This window comes from Sinohyriopsis cumingii, chromosome 7 (assembly GCF_028554795.1).
Source record: "Sinohyriopsis cumingii isolate HCF-2022 chromosome 7, ASM2855479v2, whole genome shotgun sequence".
Taxonomy (NCBI): Eukaryota; Metazoa; Mollusca; class Bivalvia; order Unionida; family Unionidae; genus Sinohyriopsis; species Sinohyriopsis cumingii.
This window is the reverse complement of record NC_142967.1, coordinates 26,735,007-26,762,311: the sequence shown is the minus strand read 5'-3', so window position 1 is coordinate 26,762,311 and position 27,305 is coordinate 26,735,007. Positions and strand designations below refer to the sequence as shown.

General features: G+C 35.7%; 1 protein-coding gene across 1 annotated transcript in view; it reads right to left on the bottom strand.

Moving 5' to 3' along the window:
• The window catches only part of LOC149794930 (uncharacterized), a 62,812-nt gene extending 36,217 nt beyond the window's left edge, over positions 1-26,595 (bottom strand). Inside the window, exons 1-6 of the mRNA XM_089964006.1 lie at positions 26,549-26,595; positions 25,351-25,408; positions 17,264-20,664; positions 14,644-14,712; positions 7,839-7,980; positions 3,515-3,618 (exon numbers count right to left, since the gene is read on the bottom strand). Of these exons, the coding sequence (XP_089820132.1) occupies positions 3,515-3,618; positions 7,839-7,980; positions 14,644-14,712; positions 17,264-20,664; positions 25,351-25,369 (3,735 nt within the window). The 5' untranslated portion in view covers positions 25,370-25,408; positions 26,549-26,595. The remainder of the gene's footprint in view (positions 1-3,514; positions 3,619-7,838; positions 7,981-14,643; positions 14,713-17,263; positions 20,665-25,350; positions 25,409-26,548) is intronic.
• Positions 26,596-27,305: the final 710 nt, after the last annotated feature.

Here is a 27,305-nt window from a genome sequence, read left to right as displayed (position 1 = left end):
ACGTAGTGTCCATCAATGGCCTAATCACTTCCAACAGTGGAAATCACAATTTCATTCACAACGTTGCCAACCCTGTCCAAAATAATGTGTTACTTGAAAAAAAATGTTTGGTATTTGAAGAAAAAAATGTTTGATGTTATATTGTTTGATTATTGTTAAAAATGTTATAGTTGTTTGTTAGTGTTAAGTGATTTTGAATAAAAAATGTTGTGTTTTGAAATAAAATGCCTTTGTCTTTTGTTTGGCTATAGGAATCTTGATTCATGCTCTTTGACTTCTTACTATCCCTCTCATGACACTCATTGAACGTTGCGGCTCGAAAACAGTATAGGGATGTTTTCCTTCACGTCCGCGCTTTGACATTAAAAAACGGGACAGTTTCCAGTCTAACCATCCATTGTCGACTCATCCTCCTACTACGATGTGCTCTAAACTAGCTAAGCTAAACGAAGCCTACGTGAATTTGCATAGGGTCAGACACAGTCTGATACCGAAGCCTGAAGAGATAGAGAATGTGAGAATGTTAAAAGTCACTGAAGACCTGATAGAAGAGCTCTTCAGAAAAGAAATTAACAGGGAGAAAGAAGAATGGACAGAAAAGTACAGACTTCAGAAACAGCAGAGAGAGCAGCAACAGCAACAACAACAACAACAACAGCAGCAGCAACCTGAACCTGACAGAGGCTTTGTCGACTGTCGTATCGATACCAAAGAGTTCTTCTTCTCTTTCCGAAGAAGCAGACCCATCGTCAGAAGGCCTATCGTCAGAGGACGTCGCATTCTTAGAATATAAAAGATCGCCCTAGCTTCAACTTCACGCAAGCAAAAAAAACCAGCCCTTTTCAGGGCTACCCAGATCTCTAGAAAAGAAATAGCAATCGATTTGCCGATGTGTGTGTGTATGTAGAGTAGTGTGAATATAAACACTCACTCTTTTCTAGTGTGATTGTATATGTTTATGTGTGTGGGTGATTGTAAGCGCTCAAGTACGTTTGTGTGGATAGTAGATTATGATAATGTTTTTTGCTGTTTGACGTGCGTGGATAGTAGATTTGGGGTTTGATTTGACTGCTTTGCGTATGTGGATAGTATATTATTTGTTTAATGAAATTATTTTAGGATAGTGATAGGTAGTATAAAAAAGTCAGTGAGTGTTTCTTTTAGGTCCGCGCGTTGTTTGGTTATGATCTAGGTAATATAAATTTTGTTTTAGGGGATGTTATCCTTCACGTCCGCGCTTTTAGTATAAATTGAAAACTAATCGTCAGTTGGGCTACCCATCGTCGACCTGTTAACAGCAAGACAATGAATACAAGGATTGTGAAACTTCTAGAACTCCAGATGCACCTGGAATATGCCAGGCGTATAGTGAATGAGCTGGCTGCAGAGGCCATAGTCGAAGAGGAAAGGAAAAATAAAGAAGAGGAGGAGAGAAGACAGAGGGAAGAGGAGGAAAAGAAAATAGGAGAGAGGATGACTTACAAGATACCAGAGACAGAGGATTGGGGTGCTGAAGCCAATCATCCTCCCTCTGCGCTCCCAGTCAAAAGAGTGAAAGGAGATTGGAGTAGAAGATGTGTGTGTGGTGCCAGGCCTGGAAGATGCCATCATTAACCAGGTGCCCTGGAGTTCAAAACAAACAGCCCTTTTCAGGGCTACCCAAACCTTTAGAAAAGAAATAGTAATCCATTTGCCAATGTGTGTATGTAGAGCAGTATGAATATAAACATTGACTCTTTTTTCCTAGTGTGAGTGTATGTGTTTGTGTTTGTAAGTGATCAAGTACGTTTGTGTGAATGGTAGATTTTGGGTTTAATTTTGCTGCTTAGCGTGTGTGGATAGTATAGTTTGGGTTTTGTAAGCGCTTGAGTATGTTTGTGATGATAATAGATTATGTGTTTGTTTATTGCTGCTTCGCGTATGTGGATAGTACATAATGAGAAGAGAAAAGTAGGGGATGTTTTCCTTCACGTCCGCGCGTTGTTTGGTTATGAACTAGGTAATATAAATTTTGTTTTGGGGGATGTTTTCCTTCACGTCCGCACTTTAACTATAAGAAACCTCAGTGTTCGTTATTCGCGCCATTCCACGGAATAACCAAAACGAAGATGGAAGTATTCCAATTGTTTAACAATTTAAGGAATATTTACTTTTGGATGGTGGATGGGGAATATGGAGTTGAAAGGATTGAAAGAGATTGGAGGTTAAGAACAAGTCTGCACTACGTGAACGAACTAAAATTAGTCAGGGAGATGATAGAGGGATTAATTGAAGAAGAAGTGAAGAGATTGAGAGGGCTGATAAATCCCCCCTATGTCAGAGTGGGGACAATAAAAGAGGCCATGGAGAAGGTAAAAGAAGTAAGAAGGTTTTCGGAAGAGATAGAACAACGGTCAGAGTGGCCCTTTGTCAAAAGGGGTATTGAACAATTGAAAAAAGGAGAAGAAGAGATGAGAAAGGTGATAGATGAAGAAGTGAAGAAAACAAAGGAGAGGTGGAGAAAAGAGAGGAAAGAAGAAGAAAATAGAAAGAAAAAGGAAGAACTAGAGAAACTGAACGTTAACTGGATAAAAATCCAGAACAAGTTCCGAGCCATGGGTCACCCGGACAGGATACCGGAAAATGAAAAGAGAAAGAAGAAGGGAATTTTGGCAAAGATAAGGGGATGGATAAAGAAGTTAAGGATTTAGAAGAAGAAGAAAACCAAAGGCCCTTTTCAGGGCCACTCCAATATCTCGAAAAGACCTTGACTTTCAATTGCCTACCCCATTTTTTATTTTATTTGTGTGTGTGTGTGTGTGTGTGTGTGTGTGTGTGTGTGTGTTCTATCCCTCTCCCCTGTTCCATTTCCATAGACCCATCAGGTCGGGACCGTATTAAAATAGGGTCCCGACCCTGTTCTATTTCCCCTTGACGCTATACAGGCCCACGATTTATTCCCATGTTAAATTTACCTTGACGCTATACAGGCCCAAAATACATTCCCATGTTAAATTCCCTTGACGCTATACAGGCCCACGATTTTTTCCCATGTTAAATTTACATAGACGCTATACAGGCCCAGGGGGTCCTGTAATGCTAATTCCCCTTGACGCCCTATCGCCCCACTTCACTACTTACGTTTCACTGACGGACTCCAGTCCAACATAACTATCCGACCTCACCCATGTGTACACACCAATGTGATACTTACGCTCCTCTTCTGACAATCGAATACACTTTATTCCCACTGTAAAAAACGAAGCCATATGGAAACGTTCTTTTGCATACCAGGGCCCAGCAACGTGGAACGAATTGCCCACTGAACTTAGACACAAAGACAGAGTGACCTCATTAAAAAGTACTCTTAAAACTCAACTACTTTGACTGCAAGAACAAACTTAAAGACCTAATAATGTTTCATATATATATATATATATATATATATATATATATATATATATATATATATAGTTCTGCCGTGGCACTTGACTTGAATGATTCTTAGTTATAGTTACTTATAGCCTTTTCCTACCTCGTCATCTTGGCACGTGGAGATTTTAAAACAAGTATTAGGGTCGCTGACGCTCTGTGCATCTCTGTCACCGCAGGAATAACACTGGAGTGCCTTTGCATTTACTGTAAATGGATAACGAAGTAAGTAATTCAGTGAGTTTGCAATTGAATTCTTTGAGTGATGTGATTTAGTAGGCAAACAAGCAAATGAAAGACTGAATTTGTATATGATAAAAGTTGAAGAAAGTGGGTGCACAAGTAAACAATCAAGCATATAGACATGCTAGTAAGTATTTGCTTACATGTATGTATGTATGAAAGTGTGTATGAATGTTTCACATATCAACTGTATAGAAATGTTTATATGTCATTTTTATCAAAATTTGAATTCAAATCATTTCATAATGTTGTAAAAAAAAACAGTTGTTGGATATCCGTATTCTTTTTTTATTCCCTTTGTATGGACCAAGGTGTATATATAGGCAACCTCAAGGAAATATGTGTTAGATGATTTTGTTTTGGTTTTTCGCGGCAATAAATAAGAAAGAATAAATTCGTTCGTTTCGATGTTATAGTAGCTGTTAATATTGTCACGACTCTATGGTTGTAAACAAAGTAACAGAAAAGGGTGCGAACGAAAAGCTTTGTAAAATTCACAATTATTTTGTTTCCCTTGAATACAAAGCAAAAAATGTAGAAAGAACGTGCCATGGTGGAATTAAATCCCAAATAATCTTAGACTTTTGAACATAAGTCTTAATAAGTAAAGGTCTGAATTAACTTTAGTGGTATTCCAAAATAAGTCCGATGCTGAAAGTGTTCATGTGCCGTTGGTGGCTCGTGTTGTGGTGATGTGCGAACATTCTTTTATTGAAATACAATAATATATTCCAAAAATATACTTTAATTGAATTTCGCTATAGATACAAATCTCTATTTCCAAGGATACTATTTTGGAGCACTTTCTATTTCCAAAGAAGAATCACATGAATTAAATAATTTGAATAACTAAATTCCAGCCCAAATGAAATGCTAGACACAACACTAATACTGCAGATTCTTCTCTGTTTTTACAGCAAGATCATCTTAAATCTTACAGCACGAATGAACAATTTCTAGATACACACGATTATGAAGTCCACTACTTAACCTTAGGTCACAATTTGCATTTTCTGAAAAGGTCATTGTTACGTAATGGACAATTTCATTCTGGAAGGATCCAAATGCTTACAATATAAAATCTATTTTATAATATAAGATGTGGTACCGAACCCCGGGTGGGACATCGTGCTACATGTCTGCGGCATGATGCCCCAGTGCTAAACATCACTATAAACTGTCACACTGCAGACATTGTAACTATATGACTGATTTTTTATATAAAGGTACGTTAAAATTCTAAATCACACACACACACACACACACACACACACACACACACTAAACAACGACATGATACGTCCATATGGACACAAAAGATGCGTCAGATACAGCAGTTAAACGCATTCTATGACAAAACAAATCATAGGATAGGGAAAGAATGATACATTTTTTGCAAATACCTTATCAATATCAATAGTATTATAAAAATGGACTACAACGAACAGGCGTGCATCTCAGGTCGTCAACGAAAAGGCTATCTATATATCTAGATGTGTTACTATACTACAATGCTATAATTTTGAATTCTAGCACAGCGAGAGCTCTAATAACAAAGATACGAATGTCTATCAAGGAAAGAGTGCTTACTTTTATGACAAATAAATGTATGGACATGGATAGGATAGCATTCCTACAGCTGCAGTACAATGACAGCATTCGATCGTATTTTACATGCACCAAAACACCATCAATTCACCTTCTGTTACTAGGAACAGGTGACCTCATACGTTATATCTAATATAAACCTAGAAGAAAGAGGTATTCCGGCAGGTTTTAGATCATCAAGAACTTTGAAGAGAATTAGGTGTATCAATTGACAGCAAAGAGACTATACTGACCATCAAAGAAGCGAAACAATGTGCACGTTTTAGCGGTCAGCTATACAATTTATGTCAACTCCGATCCAAGGGGTTAAGGCCTTATGATAGGTACATTAAAGACTATCCCTGCCGAAAGTATGACTGGAAGATGTATTGTGTTCATATCAAAACTGCTTAACAGGGATAGCACACCTGGAAATCAACATCAGGCGTCAAGTTCTCAGCCTGAAGTACTTTCGCCGGGTGCGTATTAATATCTTGGCGATTGCATGTCGGACAAAGCAGCTGTTCGAGAAAACTGGTCCAATCTAAGGAGAATGGTTGCAGTTCTTACGAAAGCCGTGATGATATTTCAGTCTCATGCAGAGCACATTATTGAGAGTAATATATTAATAGAGCTGTTTCGTTGTCTTGACCTGCAATCCACGATATCACTTCTTTTCTTTTGTAATTGTAACCACTCTTTTATGTTCGTACTGCCTGTTCAGGTGAAGAACATTGCACATACGCTGATGTTTTTGCAAAATATAGTCTATCACAGCGACAGTCTTATTAGCTGTACCTTCTTTAGATTATCCAATATTCGGAAAGACTACATTATCATTTCTATTTTTGGCAAACTGTGACTCAAGCACATGCTCGCAAGCATATTTCATAAATATAGAAGGATATGCGTTTTGCTCAAGTACGGTTTCGTTTCTTTGGAAGTGAGAAAATAGCCAGAAAACTGAACAAAATTAATCACCAGATTAAATAATGGCCATCATTATATTACATTATCCTGCATAAGTATATTATTATCTTTTGCTTTGATAATTAATGATTCCAATACAGAATGAACCATGCAGAAATCGAAACAGGAGTCTATTCATACTGTCAGGGGTATTTAAATTAAGTGGATATGATTTCCTACAGTTACATGTATATATTCAATTTTAAAATATTTTTCATTATAATTCTTCCATCATATTTCAATTTTGAAGATTTCTTTCTTTTCTTAAACAGTGAATGTATACAATAATTTGATTTCATTATCTTTTATTTCAATATTTCTAAGTACTTCTTTAAAACGCTCCTAAAGTGTTTGATATTTCTATTATATTTATGTGGTATCAACGCCATTTTACTCTGAGTACACAATATAATTGCTGATATCTGTTTTTATTTACTATCAGTACATGAAAAAATTGCTAATATCCGTTTTACTTTTCGATTATGTAGGCAAACGTTTCCCACAGTAATATTAAAGTAAGTATAAGTAAAGTGGATTAATCTGATAAAGGCGAATAAGAATATTTAGCTGTTTCTCGAGGAAAGAGTTTGACTTCACTGTATTCGAAAGAATTAATTCTTCCGTTTTTCTGCTAATGTGGCCATTCATGCAACGGTAACTATTTAATGACGCATACGTAATTAAAAATTTCTAGGCAGTCCAGTGACAGATCCATATACGTGTACAACAAACCATGAATGAATCTGCTTGTAAATTTTTGTTCAAATTGCCATCACAACAAAATCAGTGTACTGTATATAGCTCCTGTCATAAGTGACATTTATTGGAGTTGAACATTGCTATAATCAGGGCCGTATTTTATTCGTGCCCCTCCCCCATTCTCCCCTCCTCCCTCACTGGGTGGTGGGTGTGCAATGGATAATACTATGTGCGTTTAAATGTGGTTCCCCCGATCTTAAGTGCTAAGGACGCTCCAAATCCTCAATCCAACCCATGTTGCAAATATGCTACAATATCCTGATACGCTCGATGTTTCGAACAAAACACGCGGGAAATTCCACTAAAAAATCTAGTGGCAAAACTCTCTGGAAAAAATCAGTTTCAGGATGTTGTTACCATACAATAAGAGGTACAACTTCAGTGTTTGGTGTTACCATATACTAAGTAGTACTTCAGTGTTTGTTTTTTTTAGTTTAGCAGCAACTATTAACTACCCAAACCATGAGAAAGGACGAGATGTTTTCTTTGATATCAGATATGTATGTATATGTATGGAACAAGAGGTTATCTTTGATATCAGATATGTTTGTATATGCATGGATTGCATAAATGGTTCATAAAGTAAGTAAGCATGAAATAAATAACGAATGCTTACTAGAATATGTTGATAAAGTATGCTCAAAGAAAGTTTGAAATAGAATGCTGCAGACAAGGTTGAGTGTTATTGCAAAGACGACGGAAGTAAGACGTTTTTACCCTGCCGGTATTTTTTGATTGAGTGAGTCATAATATTGACATCGTCGGTATCTTCATCTGTGTCATATCTTAAATAATCAACGTGGATATAAACGGTGTCAAAATATCTATATTTGATAAAAGAACTAAATGTAAATTATAAAATGACGTACACTTTTGAATCCCGCATAAATAGGTATTGCATTCCAATCCATGGAAAGTTTCGTTTGCCTCAGAGCTGCAGCAATTAAAACATTCGAACAAACCTGCTCTCTTTCCATTCATTTGTGGATGCAATCTGAATGTCTGGCATAGCTGTAGCAGAAAGAATAAAAATATAAAGGATATATATGAAGCAATAATGTACGTAATTTCGTGTAAACAATATTTAGACTATTAAACTATTACACAATTACGTACAGAAATGGTATATCTTTGAGTAGGTTGCGTGTGTTGGATTATGCTATTATTTTCAAGTGATCTTCTCGACAAGCTCTTACAGCAGATATGATGGATTGGTCCCGGAATTTAAAGCATTTGCAAAATTTTATACATTTCTCACAACCAGATTTATAAGGTATGCATCCCCCTTGAACAGAATTAAACTCTTTCAACAGAATATACGACATTTCAAGTCAAAGCAATATGCCGTGCAATAATTCCTTTGGCCAAATTGTCTATACTGTCTATTTCTAGTGCCTGCGTAACATAATACATAACATTTTTTTTTTAAATTTGAATAGGAACAAGTGATATTTTAAAACTATTTACGTAGTGAAACAGGTAAGCAAAGTTTAAATCCCCTGAATAACCTATCCAGGTGGGAAGTTGTATATGGGTCAAATTGATGTGCTATGCCGCAAGTTTAGGAAACAACCCCTTGTATGTGTCTACTGTAAAAATAAGGCCCGGTGTACACGTATTTCGGTAGTATTCGTCAACATGGAATATACAAAAATACTCAAGAAATCTTGCTACGAAGATAGTGAAAACGATTATTTAATTTATTTTTAAATTTAACATCTGTATTTGTCACAGATTATTTTGAATATTGCCAACACGAGCCTTTAGTCGCATGCTGATATGTGTCACGTATACCCTCGTGGTGGCCAAATCGGATGTTGCGTAAGAGATGTGGACAAAATCAGATTTTTGCAACAATTTCAGATTGTAAAAAATAGCACTTTTTAGTGATTTACTAGGGTATGTTAATTTGTCAAGTACATGTATTCGTTTGTAAATCATCCTAAGCATTTCAAGAGAAAATTTGTCTTCTGTTGCAATTTTACATAATTTCTCAACTGCACTAAATATTTATGGTTTTTGGAGTAAGTGTTGTGTGTGTACTGGCCCTCTGTGTTGGTATCCCACTGGTATTGGGATATTGGTATCCTATTGGTATTAGGATATTGGTATCCCACTCAGAGTTTCCATGCCTATGATAAATATCTTGCCCAGGTGTTGGTATCCCACTCAGAGTTTCCATGCCTATGATAAATATCTTGCCCGGATGTTGGTATCACACTGGTATTGGGATATTGGTACCCCACTCAGAGCTTCCATGCCTATGATCTACATAGTGTAGCTAATGAATTATAGACTTCAGGGCAACACTTGCTATTTTTATTAGCAATCTGTTTAATGTCAGCAAAATGGTTTTTACAGTGTGTCGAATCTATGTAATGTTAATCATTCCACTTTAGTTAATTTTAGATAACAACTTATACAACATTTAACATTCACATATTAAATTCATCTACAATAAGGTACTATTTAATTTTCGGGTGGCAGAGGCGTGCGTTTTTTTTTCAACTGATATATTTTTTTTCTCATTGCAAGATAATTCATATATTTTTTCAAATAATATAATGGATTTAATATAGTGTTCTTTTAATATAAATCAGAACAAGATATGACAGATGAAAATTTTGAAAAATACTACAATTTCCAGACCCTTGCCACAGATTATTAAATTATTGTGCCTAATATTATTGCGGTATGGCGTGGTAGGCATCGCGGTGTGTTCTGAAATAATGTAGTAAACCCAGCTCTAAAATGAGAGTGATTCAGGTCCAAGCCTACTGTTGCGTACACTTCATCCGCATGAGGTTCTTCTGGAAATGACATCAATGTATTCTGGCAATTATTTTCAGCCTATCAGCGACGTTCATTTGTTCATTTTACATATCATAAGCCTCGTATCGCCATGAGGCTGGCAATATAAATACCTATCTGTGACCTAAGTTAGTACAATAAATGTTTTCTTTGTTATGCATATTTTATTTGTCTTGAATACATGACTTTTGTCCGTAAGTTAGGTTACAAGTTCAGGCCTACCTGACTAACGTTATTTCTTTGAAGATGTTTACATGAATTTGTATTCACGACCTCACTTTGATCATGACATTTACAGGTTATTTTCCTGTAAAGTTACACTAAGATGATTGATGTTTTTTTTTATAGAAATTTATATTGCGACAAAGATGAAGTGGACATGTATATAAAATATTTGTTAGCAAAGTCCTCATTCCAATTTTAATAACAATACGTATTATGTACAGTTGAGCTCAGTTATAAGTTGAGAAAGGTTTTTATTTGAATTATTCAGTGAAATTACAAAGTGCTCATTTACAGATTTTGGACTAATACACTACCTTGGGATGATTTTGAGTTCATATTCAAAGTCATTTTGGATTATCTCATTGTTGTACATGAATACAATTGGTGCATAAACATTTCCAGACTTGCAATTTATTTTGAATATTCTTTGCTTTTTGAATTATGATAGAACTTTTGGAATTATTTAAGATTTAATTCACAATACTGAACGTTTCTTGGAAATGTTCACCTTTTACTGTTGAAAAATAAATTATTTGCTTAATTTTACAAGACTTCTTTGTTTCTCTTTCTTTCTGTTACTTTGTTTAAGACCATAAATTCGTAACGTCTTTAAAACCGCCTGCAAAAACATTTGATCTTACTTTGATGATCTCGAGAAATATATTTCTTATCAATCCTCTTGACTTTTAGGGTGATTGACAGATATTAAATATGTTTGATGCTTATAATCAAGGCAAAGGTTTATGGAACATTACAGACATAAAATGTGACCCTTGATCAGATTGGACAGATCTAGGAAAGAAAACAAATTTAATATTCTTTAAAGGAATAAGGAATCGTTGATGCACACCATATGGTAATCAAGTATTGATTACCTGATTTGGTCTTTGGTAAGGGACCAGTTAATTGACAATGTATAAACGTCAGAACGCCACATTTAATTTTCGGTCAACACAAAAATCATTATCTTATGACGAGTGTTATTGACCCATAAGAGAACAGCCAATGCAGTTTTGTTGGGCAATACTAAGAATATTCTATCGATATGACTTCCGAACGACAAATTGATAGCTCAGTAACCACTTGTCACCAGCACGTCCTCACCTGGTCACTACTGTCTCACAACGACCTCTTAAAATATTGGGACTTTGGTGCCTTTAGGTTCGCTGATAGTTCTCTAGTATAAACATGTAATGTCGAGAATCTTGCTCCGGTTCGACAATGAGTGATTATCTTTTGTCACCCTGATTAGAATAAAGAGATTAAGTACTAAAAATAAGATCATTGCGATCAATATTTGAAGCAAAGGTGACCTCATCAAAAGCCAGACTAGTACATGTGTCAGCTACATATGTAATTTCCTGATCAACGTCATTTTCGAGAGCTCTTTTGGCCATAGTTCTGGTAACTGTGGAATCAGGCTATAAATCAATGATTTTAATCTCAACTTTTTGAGCTAAACAAGGCTTGTCAGTGACATATGAATTAACCACAACCTTATCTCAAGCTACGCCACCAACTAGGAGCAGATGAATAGGATCAATAGGTAAAGAAGACTATGTTCTGACTGTCACGGGTCCTGAGACTAAGTCTGAAGCTAAATGGAAATAATGGAGAAGAACATTAACAAAGACGCAATGTACTCCCTGAATAAGAACACTTCCAGAAGAAGAAAACTTCTCCGGGGAAAGTAAAATACCTGATAATAAAAGACAATGAGAAGTTCCTGTGCTCTTTAATATTGTAATAGATATAAGCTTTCTTGCAGAATCAGCAATAAATGATACAGAACCTTCCAACATGACTATTTGATAATTGTACATAACAAAAGAAGACCGGGGTTTGTTTAAAACAACCAATGTATTGTTTTCAGTACCAACCGTAACCTTGACCTCTTTGAAATAAGACATTTGTGGAATAATATTGAAAAATATTGCGAGATTGAAATGCTTCTTCTCTAATCATATCTGAACACAACAGTAAATGAATCAAAAGACTGAACGTAAAAGAAAGAATGAATAATTGCTAACCTCATCCTATATATTATACTTTCACTTGACCTAGGTCCGAATATAATGGTTAGTTTGTGTGTCACTTTAAATAGACACAGTCCACTAATTCTCAAACAACGTCATGCTTGGAGCTGAAATTCAAATAAACATCTTAAAAAATGACAAATGTCAGATAGAAAGAAAAAAAACTCAGACTCGATAGTCAGGGACCCCAAAGTTATACCCTCAATCACGGATAAACGTCAACCACACAATAGAAATTAAACATAATAATAATAATAATAATAATAATAATAATGAGGACTTTGTATAGCGCCTAATCTTTAGAAGCTCTAAGCGCTTTACAACATTAGACAACACCTATAAGATAAAAATACATATAATAATATTATTACAAAACCAAACACCATGAAATTAGAAAAACATTAAAAAATAAAAAAAACATGCTGAGAATATTTCAGATAGGAAACATTATTAGGTCTTTAAGTTTGTTCTTGAACGATATTTGCGAATTGAGCTGATGTGTCTCAGCTCAAGATATGCAGCCTTGCATATGTTCACGACATGTTGGTGCAATGTGAGAGTACTGTCCAGGGTAACACCCAGGTTTCCTGCTGATTGTGTGAATTTAATGTTGGCGTTGCTGATATTTATTATTTGAGGTAAAGGATGTGAATGAGAAAGCCTTTGTGTTGTGATCAGAATGGCCTCAGTTTTATCATCGTTCTTCTGCAGCTTGTTACATGTCATCCATGATTTCACATCAGAAATGTACCTCTCTACACTTTGGATGGTAGCATCAACTTCAGTTGGGTGGCTAGATTTGTATATTTGGGTGTCATCAGCGTACATTTGGTGAGACACTGGATGATGATCTGTGACACTTGAGAGCAACTGAGTGTACAGAATGAAGAGAACATGTCCAAGAACAGACCCCTGTGGAACACCACAACATAGATCAATTGGGCTGGGGTGTATTCCATTTGTAGATACAATCTGTGTCCTGTTGACCAAGTAGGACTTGAACCACAGTAAGGCTGTATCATGAATGCCAAATACATGCTGGAGACGGTGAAGTAATATACCATGGTCTATTGTGTCAAATGCTGCAGATAAATCAAGGAGGGTAGGACTGTAATCTTTCTGCTATTCTTCGCAGAGAGAATGTCATTAACTACTTTTAGAAGAGTAGTTTCAGTACTGTGGTAAGGGCAATATGCAGATTGTACATTGCTAAAAAGACTGTTTGAATTTAGATGAGATACAAGCTGGGATAGAACAATCTTTTCTAAGATTTTTGATATGAATGGGAGATTAGAAACTGGGAGGTAGTTCTTTAAATCGTTATGGTCTAGTGTTGGTTTCTTCCGCAGAGGCTTTACAATGACAGTTTTCAAAAATGATGGGAATTCCCCGGATGAGAGAGAGGTATTAATAACATCAGTTAGTGAAGGCGATTCTGGATCTAAACACTCAAGCAGCAGTGATGTTGGAATTGGATCAAGTTCACATGACTTTGGTGCACTCTTCATCACGATTGTACGTAAGAAATCCATAGAGACAGGTTCAAATGCTGCTAATGGCTGCCGCTCAAATTCTTTATCCCAACTGTATTTTGACGACGAGTCAGTAGAAATTGTGATGTCAAGCTTATCTCTAAATGGTTTGTACTTTGTCATGGAAGAAATTTGCAAATATGTCCGGAAGGTCGACTGGAGAGAAGGTAGTTGGAAGTGGTGTTGATTTGTTCCTTGACATTAGCTTGTTAGTAATCTCGAAGAGCTCTTTGCAGCTGGAACTTTCCATGATCTTAGTAGTGTAGTGGGCTAATTTCGCTGCATGGACTATATTTGTGACATTCTTCTTAGTGACTTCATAGATTTGCTTATGAATAGTGAGGCTGGTGGAAAGCCAAAGTCTCTCAGCGTTAAGGCGGTCTCTTTTAGCAGTGCGAAGCTGGTCCCTAACACTGCTATACCATGGAGAACACTTTTGAATTGATACTCTGCACTTGGTAGCTGGGGCATGTTTGTCAAGTAATGAACGCAGACAGTTATCGAGTTGTTCTGCGGTAGGAGGTAAGCAAGTTGTTAGGTTAGCTTGGATGTCGTGCATTAGTTTGGTTCTATTTATCATAAGGACGTTTCTCTTAGTAGCAGATAAAGTTGGAGGGTTAGGGACTGATACGTCAAGATGGCATATAATGCAGAGGTGATCTGATGCAAGGTCATGGGATACCAGGGAGGACCGTAGAATGTTATCATCAAACCTATGAAGAATGCAGTCTAAAATGTGACCATGTTTAACATACATAACAATACGCTGGCTTTGTTTCACTCTTTATCTGTTATGGATCACTGAATGTCCCATTGCTTTGAACGAATTTAACTGTTATGGGGTAGAACATTGACATTCGGTTTTCAGAGCATAATTTGCTAAAATTCAGCAAGAAATGTTCATTACCAAGGATATTATTCGGTTTGAAGCGGATTTCGTTTACAGAGATTTTAGCCTTGACATGTTTCCCTGTAAACCTATAAAGAAGAAAATGTTATTTAAATTTGACTTTTGATTTTAACGCGGCAACAATCGACATCAGATTACATCGATCTGTTCATATTCATACCTGCCTGGATTGGCATCCTCCGTTGAAAATAGGCACGCCTTCTGTTATCACCTTATTCATATAACATTCCTGTAACAAAGGGATAGTTAGTCATATTTTCTATGTAGGCAGTAGATTGACACTCAAATCATGTAAATAGAACAACCGTTGTGTGAATCGAACATTTGTCGCTATTTTAAGTTGTTTATAGATATGCGAAACGTATGAGACCTGCCACACAAAAGTTGTATTCAAAAATCATATTGCATTAAAAACATTCGTTTCGTCAAACAATACCTTACATAGGACGTCAAGCCCTATTTTGAAACGCACAACTGTGTTCGATCTGATAATATAGCTTTCACTAAAACGTTCAGGGTTTTTCCTCCAAGTGTAATTACTATTATTGTCAGACACTGAAAGAATGTATACGCAATATTTAATATAATGTTTTCCATTACTGAGTAAACATAATGAATGTTTTATTTTACGAAAACTGAAATTGTATAAGAACTTAGTTTCAATTAGTTACGAAAATCAGACTCACGTGCAGTTAAACCTGCATTAGAATAAAGATCGATAAATATGAGATATACCAAACAAACTGCAACATTCTGTAATCCATTTTATCTAACTTTCAAATGTATGTTTTCTAGAATAGAAACCTCGTGATAAGGGGCGTATATTTGGTAGTTTATAGAGAAGTACTGTATTCGGGAAACTTTTTGAAGCAGAAACCTTGTTGTTGGTCATAGTGCCAAAGCTTGAACAGTTTGCAACTTATGTTTGCATAAAGTTAGAATATGAGGTCATGAGGTCATTGTGGTTTTTCTTTACTTTGGTTCCTCAGCTAAAGAGCTGAATTTGGTTGAATGCAAACAATATTAGGATCTGATCTGATGGGGCGTTGACGTTGATGTATTTATAGTCTATGGATCGGATCTGGTGGGGCCTTAAAATGCTGACAAGTTACAAATCTGATTTGATGGGGCGTTGACGTTGATGTGTTGATAGTCTATGGATCGGATCTGGTGGGGCCTTGAAATGCTGACAAGTTACAAATCTGATTTGATGGGGCGTTGACGTTGATGTGTTGATAGTCTATGGATCGGATCTGGTTGGGCCTTGAAATGCTGACAAGTTACAAATCTGATTTGATGGGGCGTTGACGTTGATGTGTTGATAGTCTATGCGTCGGATCTGGTGGGGCCTTGCATTGCTGACAAGTTACAAATCTGATCTGGTCGGGTCTTGAGGTTTAAGTCTAATAATATTAGGGTCTGATTTGGGGTCCTTAGGTTGAGGTTGTATTTCCAAACACGGTGTTCTTCCTCATCTGCAATGTGTGTTAGGATACCGACGTCTTTCCCCACGAAACCGGTAACCAAACAACAATTAAACACTAGTATTTTTCCTCCATTTCCATTCGAAATCGTTTATCTTGAACCTTCTTGTCTAAGAATTTAATCGATATGATCTTTTTTCCATACCTGATATCATCTAGAATAGGGGTTCCCAAACTATTCCCATATGATGACCCCTTCTTACTATTAAAACATTTTCAGGACCCCCTCATGCTAATAGTCACACTTTTAGATTCCGTTAATTATAATTATACATAAAGTGAAGAAAAAAAATTATTATGAACTCAACAACCGTTGAAAAGGAATTTCGAAAAATAAAAATTTATTACAATAACAAATAATACTTTTGAAAAATAGTAGTTTATGGCAAAGACATATTATTTAATCAGTCAGTCGCGGACCCCTTGGAAAAAAATCCTCCACCGCCCCCGCCCCCACTGGGATCCGCAGCCCACGGGTTGGTACCCACGGATGCGAACAATACTACATAACATATTAGGCAAGCGTTAAAATATCACACACGTTTGTGCCTACAGCAATGACTACTAGTGTCTTGATAAATTTAACCAACATAAGATTTCATCATAAATATTTTATTATATAGTACACGTAAGCCCAATTTTCTGTTGTGAATATTGATATTAACGAGTCTGATCTCTGTGCTTAGGAAACTCAATATTATGTACATTATCATTGCAATATTATTCAGTATTTTATTTTTTATATTCATTAAGAAATATATAAATTAGAAGAGTAAATGTAATGGCAATATTCTGTATAGTAAATATTTACATCGCTCATTCCGTTTTTATCATCTGACATTCGGTTGTATGTCTTCGATGATCGAGAAAAAGGGATGCAAGAGGTAAGGGTAAAGTTACGGAGGGTATGGTTTTATATGTACACCCTTTTTTATAAAGAAGGTAATAACTAAGCCATTTTTGTGTAAAGTGGTTGACAAAAGAGAATAGTTCTTATTCTGCATTGTAAATTTTATTATACCATGAAAATGAAATGTTTGAAATAGGACGGACGTTTTATGGGATATCATGTACTTTTTCATGGGAAACTTTATATTATCTTCGATAATGTTTTCGGACTATAAAGATGGTATCATGCCCTAAATTCCACGTGCATCTATGATTTATTTATTAATGGAAGTAAATTTGTACGGTATTAGAATGACATAAACACAGAGGCTACTCAATGTACATTGTTTGGTATCTCATTTTTGTCGGTATCTGCTTATGCGAGGCTAGTATAGTGATCATTCTAACCTGGTCATGTGAACAGATCTTCCTCTCATGACAATCATCCAGGCTCTCCGCATTGTTGCAGACTCTGCACACCGTGTGCTGGGGCTGTGATGTCGATGCAGCAGATGGCGTTATTGCGGTCGTGGCTGTTCTAGGTATTGCAGTTGTTGAAATTAGCACTGGCATTGTAGATGTTATATCTGTTGTAGAAGTTGTTATGGCTTTGTCTGTAATGCTTTCAGTAGTCGAATTGTAGTTACTGTGTGTAAAATTTTGTGTAGAATTTTGTGATGGTTGAATCGTGATCGTGATTGTATTGGATGTTTCATTTGTTATATTTGGTACTGTCATTGTAGATGTCGCACGTGTTGTTTTGATAATAGAGGTAAATGTCGTAGATTCGTGCGTTTGTGATGTGTTTACCGAATACGGTGTCGCAGAAATAGTTGTTGGCTGTTGGTTGGTACTGTTAGTTGATATTTGTAGTTTGGCAGTTGTACCAATGGAGGTAATTCGAGTTGTTGTTGACGAATTAACTGCAGCTATTAAGGTTGTCATATTAATTGATTTTAGTGAAGTCGTTAACGGAGTGATTGACTTATTAGCGGTTGTGTTGTTTGCAGGTGTTAATGTTGTAGTTATTGATTGATGGGTAATGGGTGTTATTTGAGCTTTGGTGTTCGTGCTTATGTATGTGGTAGGGGTTTTAGTTGTTGAATTTGTTGCCGTCGAATACGATATCATAACTGTTGTTTTGTTTGAAGAGGTCAGTGGCATGAATGTATGCATGGTCGCATTTGATTTTGTCTTAGTGCTTGTTGTTTGACTCATTGTAGAATCTGTTGTTATTTGATATTTAGTGGTCGTGGGGGTTATGCTGTATGTTGTATTTGCAGCAGTTGTAGTTGCAGTTGCTTCGGATTTGTCTGTAGTATTTGTAATTGTCCCATTTGTTGTTAGTGTCGTGACATTGTGTGTAGAATTTCGTGACGGTTGGAGCATGATCGTAATTGTATGGGGTATTTCAGTTGATAAATTTTGTATTGTCATTGTAGATGTTGTATGTGTCGTTTTGATGGTAGAGGTAAATGTCGTAGATTCGTGCGTTTGTGAAGTGTTTATCTGATTCGGTGTTGTAAAAACAGTTGTTGGCTGTTGATTGATATTGTTAGTTGATATTTGTAGTGTTGTAGCTGTACCTATTGAGGTAATTGGAGCTCTCGTTGATGAATTAACTGCAGCTATTAAGGTTGTCATAGTCGTTGTTTTTAGTGAAGTCGTTAACGGCGAAATTGAATTATTAGCGGTCGTATTGTTTACAGATGTTAGTGTTGTAGTTGTTGATTGCTGGGTAATGGGTGTTATTTGAGCTTTGGTGTTCGTGCTTATGTATGTGGTAGGGTTTGTAGTTGTTGAATTCGTTTCCGTCAAATACGATATCATAGGTATTGTTTTGTTTGAAGACGATGATGGCATGAATGTACTTGAGACAGTTTTTGATTCCGTCGTAGTGTTTGTTGGTTGAGTCATTGAAGAATTAGTTGTTATTAGAGAGTTTGTACTCTTGACGGTTGTGCTGGCTGTTTTATCTGGAGTAATTATAGTAACACTTGTTATGGTATCGTTCGTAGTACTCGCAATTGTCGTATTGGTTGTTAATATCGTGTTACTGTGTGCAAGATTGTGTGACGTTTGGAGCGTGGTCGTGGTTGTATTAGGTATTTCAGTTGTAGATGACACATTTGTTGTTTTGATAGTAAATGGCTTAAATTCATGCGCTTGTGAGGCGCTTACCGAATACGGTATAGTAGAAATAGTTGTTGGCTGTTGATTGGTAGTGTTAATTGCAACTTGTGGTTTCGGAGTTGCACCCATTGACGTAATTTGAGTTGTTGTTGTTGATTTAATTGGAACTATAACAGTAGCCACAAAAGTTGTTTCAAGAGATGACGTTATTGGTGTTGAGTTATTTGTGATCGTGTTGTTTGAAGGTGTTTCTGTTGAAGTTGTTGATTGGTGATTATAGGTGGTGGGTGTTATTTGAGATTTAGTATTTGAGCTTATGTATATCATAGGGTTTGTATATGATGAATTAGCTGCCGTCGTAAACGTTATCAAAGGCATTGTTTTGTTTGAAGAAAATGATGACATGGACATATACGAGGTCACTCTTGATTCCGTCGTAATGTTTGTTGGTGGAGTTGTTGAAGAAGCAGATGTTATTTTAGAGTTTGTGCTTGTGACGGATGTATTAGATATTGTACTAGGAGTAATTGTAGTAGAAGTTGTTATGGTTGCGTCAGTAGTACTTGCAATTGTCGTGTTGGTTGCTAATATTGTGGTCGATGTTTGTGAGGGTTGGAGCGTTGTCGTGTTGGTATTAAATGTTCTAGTTGTTAAATTGAGTCTTGTCGTTGTAGATACTGTATGTATTGATTTGATATCAGCGGTAAATGGCGTATATTCATGCGTTTGTGAGGTGCTTACCGGATTCGGTATTGCAGAAATAGTTGTTGGCTGTTGATTGGTAGTGTTAATTACTATTTGTGGTTTCGTAGTTGTACCCACGGACGTAATTGGAGTTCTTGTTGTTGAGTTAACTGAAGATATAAAGGTTGCCACAAATGTTGTTTCAGCTGAAGACGTTAATGGCGTAGATTCATTAGTGGTCCTACTGTTTGCAGGTGTTTGCGTTGCAGTTGTTGTTTGGTGGTTAGTGGTGGATGGTGTTATTTGAGTTTTGGTGTTCGTGCTTATGTACGTGGTAGGGTTTGTACTTGTTAAATTAGTTGCCATATTATAAGTTGTCATAGGTATTGTTTTGTTTGAAGATGTCGATGACATGAATGTATGTTGGTTGATACTCTTAAGCTCTGTTTGTGGCGTGGTGATTGTGCCTATGGACGTAACTGGAGCTGTAGATGCTGAGTTAACTGCAACTGGTGAGGTTGTCGAAAATGTTTCAGGTGAAGTTATTATTAACGTGGATTTAATAGTGGTGGCATTGTTTGCGGGCGTTTGTATTGTGGTTGTTGATTGGTGGTTGGTGGTGCTGGGTGTTATTTCAGCGTTAGTGCTCGTACTTATGTGCGGTGTAGGTCTTATAGTTGTTGAATCGTTTGCCGTTGTATGTATTATCATTGGCAATATCTTTTCTGAAGATATCAGGGACATGAATGTATGCATGGTCGCCTTTGAATTCGTAGTAGTTATTGACTCATCCGTTGTATTTATGTTGGCTATTGAAAGCGGTGTTGAAGTGGGGAACAATGTCGGTGTTACAAACGGAAGATGCGTTGGCACTGTTACATTATTCACTATACGTTTTCCTGATGGGTGAAGTACAAGACTGACCGCTTCAACAGACCATTGGTTTGAGTTTAGATGCATAACTGCAGCAGTAAGTACTGCAAATAATCTACCTGAAACAACGTAAAACTACATATAATGAAAGACAATGTTTTGCAAATAAGCTACCTAAACAACGTAAAACTACATATAATGAAAGACAATGTCTAGCAAATAAGCTACCTGAAACGACGTAAAACTACATATAATGAAAGACAATGTCTTGAAAATAAGCTATCTGAAACAACGTAAAACTACATATAATGAAAGACAATGTCTTGCAAATTAGCTATCTGAAACGATCTAAAATTACATATTATGAAAGACAATGTCCTGCAAATAAGCTACCTGAAACGATCTAAACTTACTTATCATGAAAGTAAATGTCATGCAAATAAGCTACCTGAAACGATCTAAAATTACGTATTATGAAAGACAATGTCCTGCAAATAAGCTACACATCTTAACAAGAAAGAAACAGAAATGCAATAGTTCATAGATACTTGAAAAATGAACACAATGTTTACATCATGTGTCTTAGAGTAATGGTACCACTTTTCATCACATAGTGGATTTAGTTCAGAAATACAAACTATGGCTATAATGACTGACTACAGTGCTAACATGTAAAAATGTACAGCGCTTGCTTGGTACCCGTCCTTACACTGCCAAACTGTCACATGCAAACACATGTGTTGGGTGTGGATATCAATATGAAACGATACTCCATTTCATAATGTGATGGCACGTATATTTAATTTTGCATACATTAAAGATGTAATTCTTTAAAACAGGAAGAAAATTCAACACATGTGCATTTAAGTAAGTGATGCAAGCAATGAAGAACTTGGCGTTAGTATATGAATTAGATTTGCTTTGACATCTGTTGTATATGTGATGAATATGTATTTGTTATGTTTGTTACATTCCAAAAGAGGCATATCAAAATATATTAAATACACACACTAAAGGCAACTTTACAGTGTCTTACATGCACACAATAAAGGCAACTTTACAATATCTTACATGGACACAAATGAGTCAACTTTTCCATATATAACATTCACACAAAAGTGCTATGATTATTTAGTTTCCATTGTTTCCTCGTTATTCTTTTTTGTTTCCTGATGTGCTGTGGGCTATATAACATTTTATCTAGCAGCTGCCCTTCTTCAAAGTGAGTAACAGTTTTTGTAAACAACATTGTTTATTTTTTTTCTGTCGGACAGACAGATAAATATTAAGATTATTATCTTAAATAGAATCAAGGACATTAGTAATTTTCATATCGTTAAATCTGGCGTACTTGAGGATTGTAACTTGCTGATTATGATTTGTTTAAAAATGTATCTTGAAGGGTTATGAGTTGGTACCTGAGGCTAATCAACAAAAATGTAATAACTATAAAAAAAAAGATTAAAAAATAATAAACAAACCCATGTCAAATTCGCTAAGTGAAAAAGAACAATTATTTGATAGGTGGCGCTTAGAAAAGAAGCTTGGTCAAGATTACGAAAATCTCAGCTCACATTAATCAAAGAGTTCGAGAATTGCATCTATAGCAACGTTAAGGCTTACCTCTGTAAGCACAAGGTCGAAACTTTAGAAAATACTATTCATGCAGCTTACGGGTATTTCTTAGCTATTAAAATTTATGTTGTTATTAAGTCTTCCACTCAGCAGTCTTCTTGCAATAAAACTGTTTCAGTCAAATCCTAGCACCTCCAAATCTCAGTCTGGCACAAAATTTAGGAATATAGTTTGTGATGAGAGTGCTCAGACATCGTGATCCCTTTATAAGTGCACATATCGCAATAAAAAAGAGACGTTATTTTGGAATGCAATAAATTGAAAAATAAGTAGCAGAAATAGCAGAATCAAGACAGCCATTCTCCAAATGATTTTATTTCTAATAGATGAAGGTCACAGTCATGAAAAAGAAATACATTTGCTGGGTCAAACAAACCCAAGTCTGATTTTATTATAGAAAATTATGAACAATTCATGTGAAAGGGTTCTATATCACTCATTTGTAATTATATCAATCCTATCCCCATTAAAATTTAAATGGACACAAGCGCTTCTGAGAGTCTTTTATTATCAGGCAAATTTGCTTTCTTCTGAGAACTGTTCTAATGAGAGTGTTCTTATTCAGAGGGTAAGGTGTGGCTTTGGGAATGTTTCTCTCAGAAGTAATCTCACAACCCGTGACAGTCGGAATAGTGTCGTCTTTACCCATCGTAGGAAATACAGCTGCTGTATTGCTGAGGGTAGTTCCTTGTAAAGTGGAATTTTTGCCGTTGCTAATTACGATGAACGAGATAACACATTGTCCCTTTTCCCTACTGTCACGTTTTGGGGAAATTTTGATGATCCTTCATGCTTCATATATACATATCGTCTTATAGTTAATTCGGAGTTATGAAAAAATTGAATAAGGTCAATACGTATTATGTAAGATTACGACTATAAACCCGATTCTGGACACAAAGAAACTGCCTGTCTGTTGTATAACCGTTACGCAACGACCCGTCCGATGTAATTAAAATGGAATTATACAATCTGGCCTACGAGGTAGAGACTCTCGTGTTTGTTTTACAATCCGTCAGTGATGTTACGACCGTCTTGAAAGCACTTTAGGGCTTTGGAAAACGGAAACCCGAGTGACAAGTAAGTGTAAAATTATCAAGGCAGTTTTCAAAGAGACCAAACTGTATCCAATCAAACTGAGAGATCCAAATCTAGGGCAGAGTCTAAACAAGCAACTGCTTATGTTCGAACTAAATCAGTATAACTATTTAATAACCCCATGTAAATCAGTACATGTGTGAACCTCGCCAGGAGCGGATCATAGAAAAGTTGAGAGGCATTAGACTGTATTGCGAGTAGCGTAAGCAGTACGCTCGTTAAAAGACGGGAAGGATTTCTAGCTGGAATTCTAGGTTTGGATTTGCAAACAAAGGCTTCTTGAGGTAACATCCCTTTTCCCAAATATATCTTACTTTCATAAATAGGTGATGTAACTTTGGTACAATATTATGGACATTTAATAACGTAACTAAGAGCGAATTCTTACTATGTAAGATTAAAGTATGTAGATTGTTAGACTGGAATCGATTTGGATTGTGTAATTTACTACTATGTTGCTCGTAATGCATAACTAAATTTATTAGATCATTATATTAGAACTTTTACTTGCTTTATCAGTATATGAATATATAGATTGTGAATTATGCCGAGTTAGTCATTAATAGACTTATGCACACATAATTAGGTATCTGTATGTTTATATTTATCTTTTATAATTCATAGGATAGGAAACCTTATGATTGCTATAGATAATGCTAGTTAACTAAATCGAGAAGTTAACAATTAGGGATCTGCATGTATGTATTAGAACTCGTTAATATTGGTATTATAGCACAATTATTATAGAACAAAGCGTGTTTGGAATATTTAAGTGTGAGTGCATGAGTTGACCTGTTATTTTATTCGCCATTATTCTGATGAAATGTCTGTGAGAGTGTGGTGAATTTCCCTGAGATTAGAGTAAGGACTCAATAATATTCAACCTTTTTAATTGTACAGGAAGCTTTCCGGGTGGGTGTTAAAGTCAGCATCCAAGAATAGGAGACAAGGGAACAGACGTGGAGAGCATGTGATAGAGTTTACAGTGACGTTACAGTTTGGGTGGAGGTCAGTGCCAGAAGGAGCACGTGGTAGGAAGCACCGGAAGTGTCTGACGAAAGAATCCGGAAGTGCCAGGCGAACGCTTTGTCAAGGGTACCAGAAGTACCCATAAAAACAAAAGGCGGACAGGGATTTACAATTGGGTACAGAAACGACACTGAAAGAAACGCTCTCAGTTAAGACCTTTAATTTTATATGTTGGAATAATAATTGGCAACTGTGAATAAGGCGTCGATTTTATTTTTTTAGAAAGAATTGCGATTGAGAAATTTGTCAATGAAATAATTGAATACATTTGCTATATTTCATTAAATGGTTATACTTTTCAGCTTGAGTTATTTTTATACCTAGTCCGACGACATTGCTGACTGGGAGCTCGGAGCTATTCAAATTTTAAGTGTCCACACATATCAATAGGAAAGAAATCATCATGTTGCCTAAATAGTTATACTTATATATTTTATGTTAGCATGTATTTGTTTATATATGCCAATTGTGTTGATAACTACTTGCCTTGTGATTGTCTGTGTTTGAATGTAAGGATATTAGTAGTCTGTCTACAAAACACTTCCCCATCCTTCTTTGTGAGTATTAGTATATAATTGTGTTTGCCCTTAGAATACTATCCTCATGTTCAACATATGGACCAATTTAAGATAGGATTTCTCGTATAACAACATAAAATTTCCCGCATGTTAACCTATGGACCAATTTAAGCTTGGATTTCCCATTGATCCCATACCGTCCCCCGCCTGTTAATCTACAGAGTAACGTCAGCGACCCTGACACTCCCGTTCAACTAATCATACAAGATGTTCACTGATCCGTGAATCGACCTAAGGGCAACATGACAAAATCTTTCTAACTGTACTGTTGGATCTGATGCTCAAACCACGACAAAGGATGGCCGAATACATTCAACAAAGGATGACCGAAAACATTCAACAAAATCTATTCGTTAGCCTCTCTCTGTCCTCTTGCCGGTTGTTGGCGAGTATAATTAGTCAAATTATGACAAGATGCAACTGACGTCAAAATACACTTAAGCAGTTAATGTAAATATTACTTACTAATTTTGGGGATTTCCATCTCCGAAATATTATTTCTAATTATCAGAGCCTTGTAAATCTAAAACATAAACCAAGAAAAAAAACACACAATTTATTTAAAGATAAAAACATGGGTAACATTAATATGCACATTCAGCATCAAGGGTTTTGATTTAAAAAGTTTTAGCATTTATATAAATGCATCTGCAACAATCGAAGGAATGTTGCAATGAAAAGTAATTAACCAATAAAGTCATGAATACATCAATGAATGAATGAATATATGCGTAAGTAAGAAGGACTAATCAAATACATTAATTATTACCTGAATGAGTATATGCAAGAACGAAAATACATGTGCAATATTCATTCTAAATATATAACAAGGAATACTGTACCTAATTCATGCGATAAAATCGTTCAGGACTTTTGTTATGTAATCTGAAAGCTGCAGAAACTTTGTTTCAAAGCAAGACGTAGCTTTTAAATGTTACCAGGTCTTAATATTTTCTTTCTGGTTTTATCCTTCAAAACTTTATGTGACTGCATCTTCCTGGCCGTCTATACTTCCGATTATTCTTGAATCTTTTGTTTATGCAATTTTCCTGTTCCTAACACGGCCATAATAAGGACTTCAATTATTTTGATACAACTGTGAGGTGGTAGGCATATGTAGACGGCGATTTTAAATTGTTACTTACCTTGCCATATAAAACAGACTTGTAATTAAATTTGTTCTGGATTTTGGTGAGTTTCCCCATATTCCTGAATATGTTGTTTCCAAACATTTAATAAAAATACAGACCCAATAATCACAATGTAATGTAGCTGTGTTATTTCCTTGTCTAGTGTATTTCCGTCTTGAGCTTTGATGACAACAATCAATCTCTCAGTAATGTATATTTTCTATACTGGTACATATGTCGGTATATTTTTTCCGTGTATGTTTAAGGGTATCTAGCCTTTTTAAATGCATCATCTTTTATCACGTTTGTGAGCAATAGCTAGAACAAATCATACTACAGATTCGTAATATTCAGAGAGTTAACATCTACAACCTGCCACGGCAACAATGTAAACATACACATGGCCAGTTCTTACTTCAAAAATATTCTAGTTCTTATTACTTACTCAAATTAGACAATTATTACCGTTATTTGCATAGTGAATGAATCTGTTTACACTAATCCTTAAATAAGTACATGTGATAATTACTTACCGGAACATTCAGGGTCGTTATTCTAACAGATCTAATCGAGAGCCCTAAATTTCATATGACAATTATCTTTAAATATAGAACTATCGACCGACATTCTCATATATAGAGATAAGACTGGCCTATTTTCTTTTGATACTTTAGCTCTAATGGAAAATCTGGGATTGTTTTTGGTAGTTTGAACATAATTAGCTATACGTGGCTTGAGATTGTTTTGTGAAATGTTCAGAAACTAAGTAACAGAAAGAAACAAAACCAAAAGGTTTTGTAAAACTTAACAACTAATGTAATTATCAAATGATAAAATGAAAATCATTTAAGAGGAACTTAAATTATCTTGAAATATATCTAAACTAATCCTAAAAGTCCAACACAAAATGTCATCCTAAAAAAACCGGATGTTAAAAAAATCAGATCCCCGAATGTATTGGTCTGCTAACAGCCCTGGTGTATCATAACAGTATTGTTGAAAACTCCTTTGAATAATTCACGAAAGTCCCATAATGATAATTTAGTCCAGTGATCACATCGTAATTCCAATGAACATTCCTAATAAATGCATCCTTCAAATTATCTAAACACAATATTAAATACATCTACTAATATTAACTCAAGAACATATGAGATAAAAAACAACACCTTAATATGAATGAAAATTATTGCTCATTTTCTACCTTTTATAAAATCATATAGCACTAAAACGCACGTTTCTCCTACTCACTAAGTAACATCTAGCAAGTACCCCGCGTGGTAAAAGAAC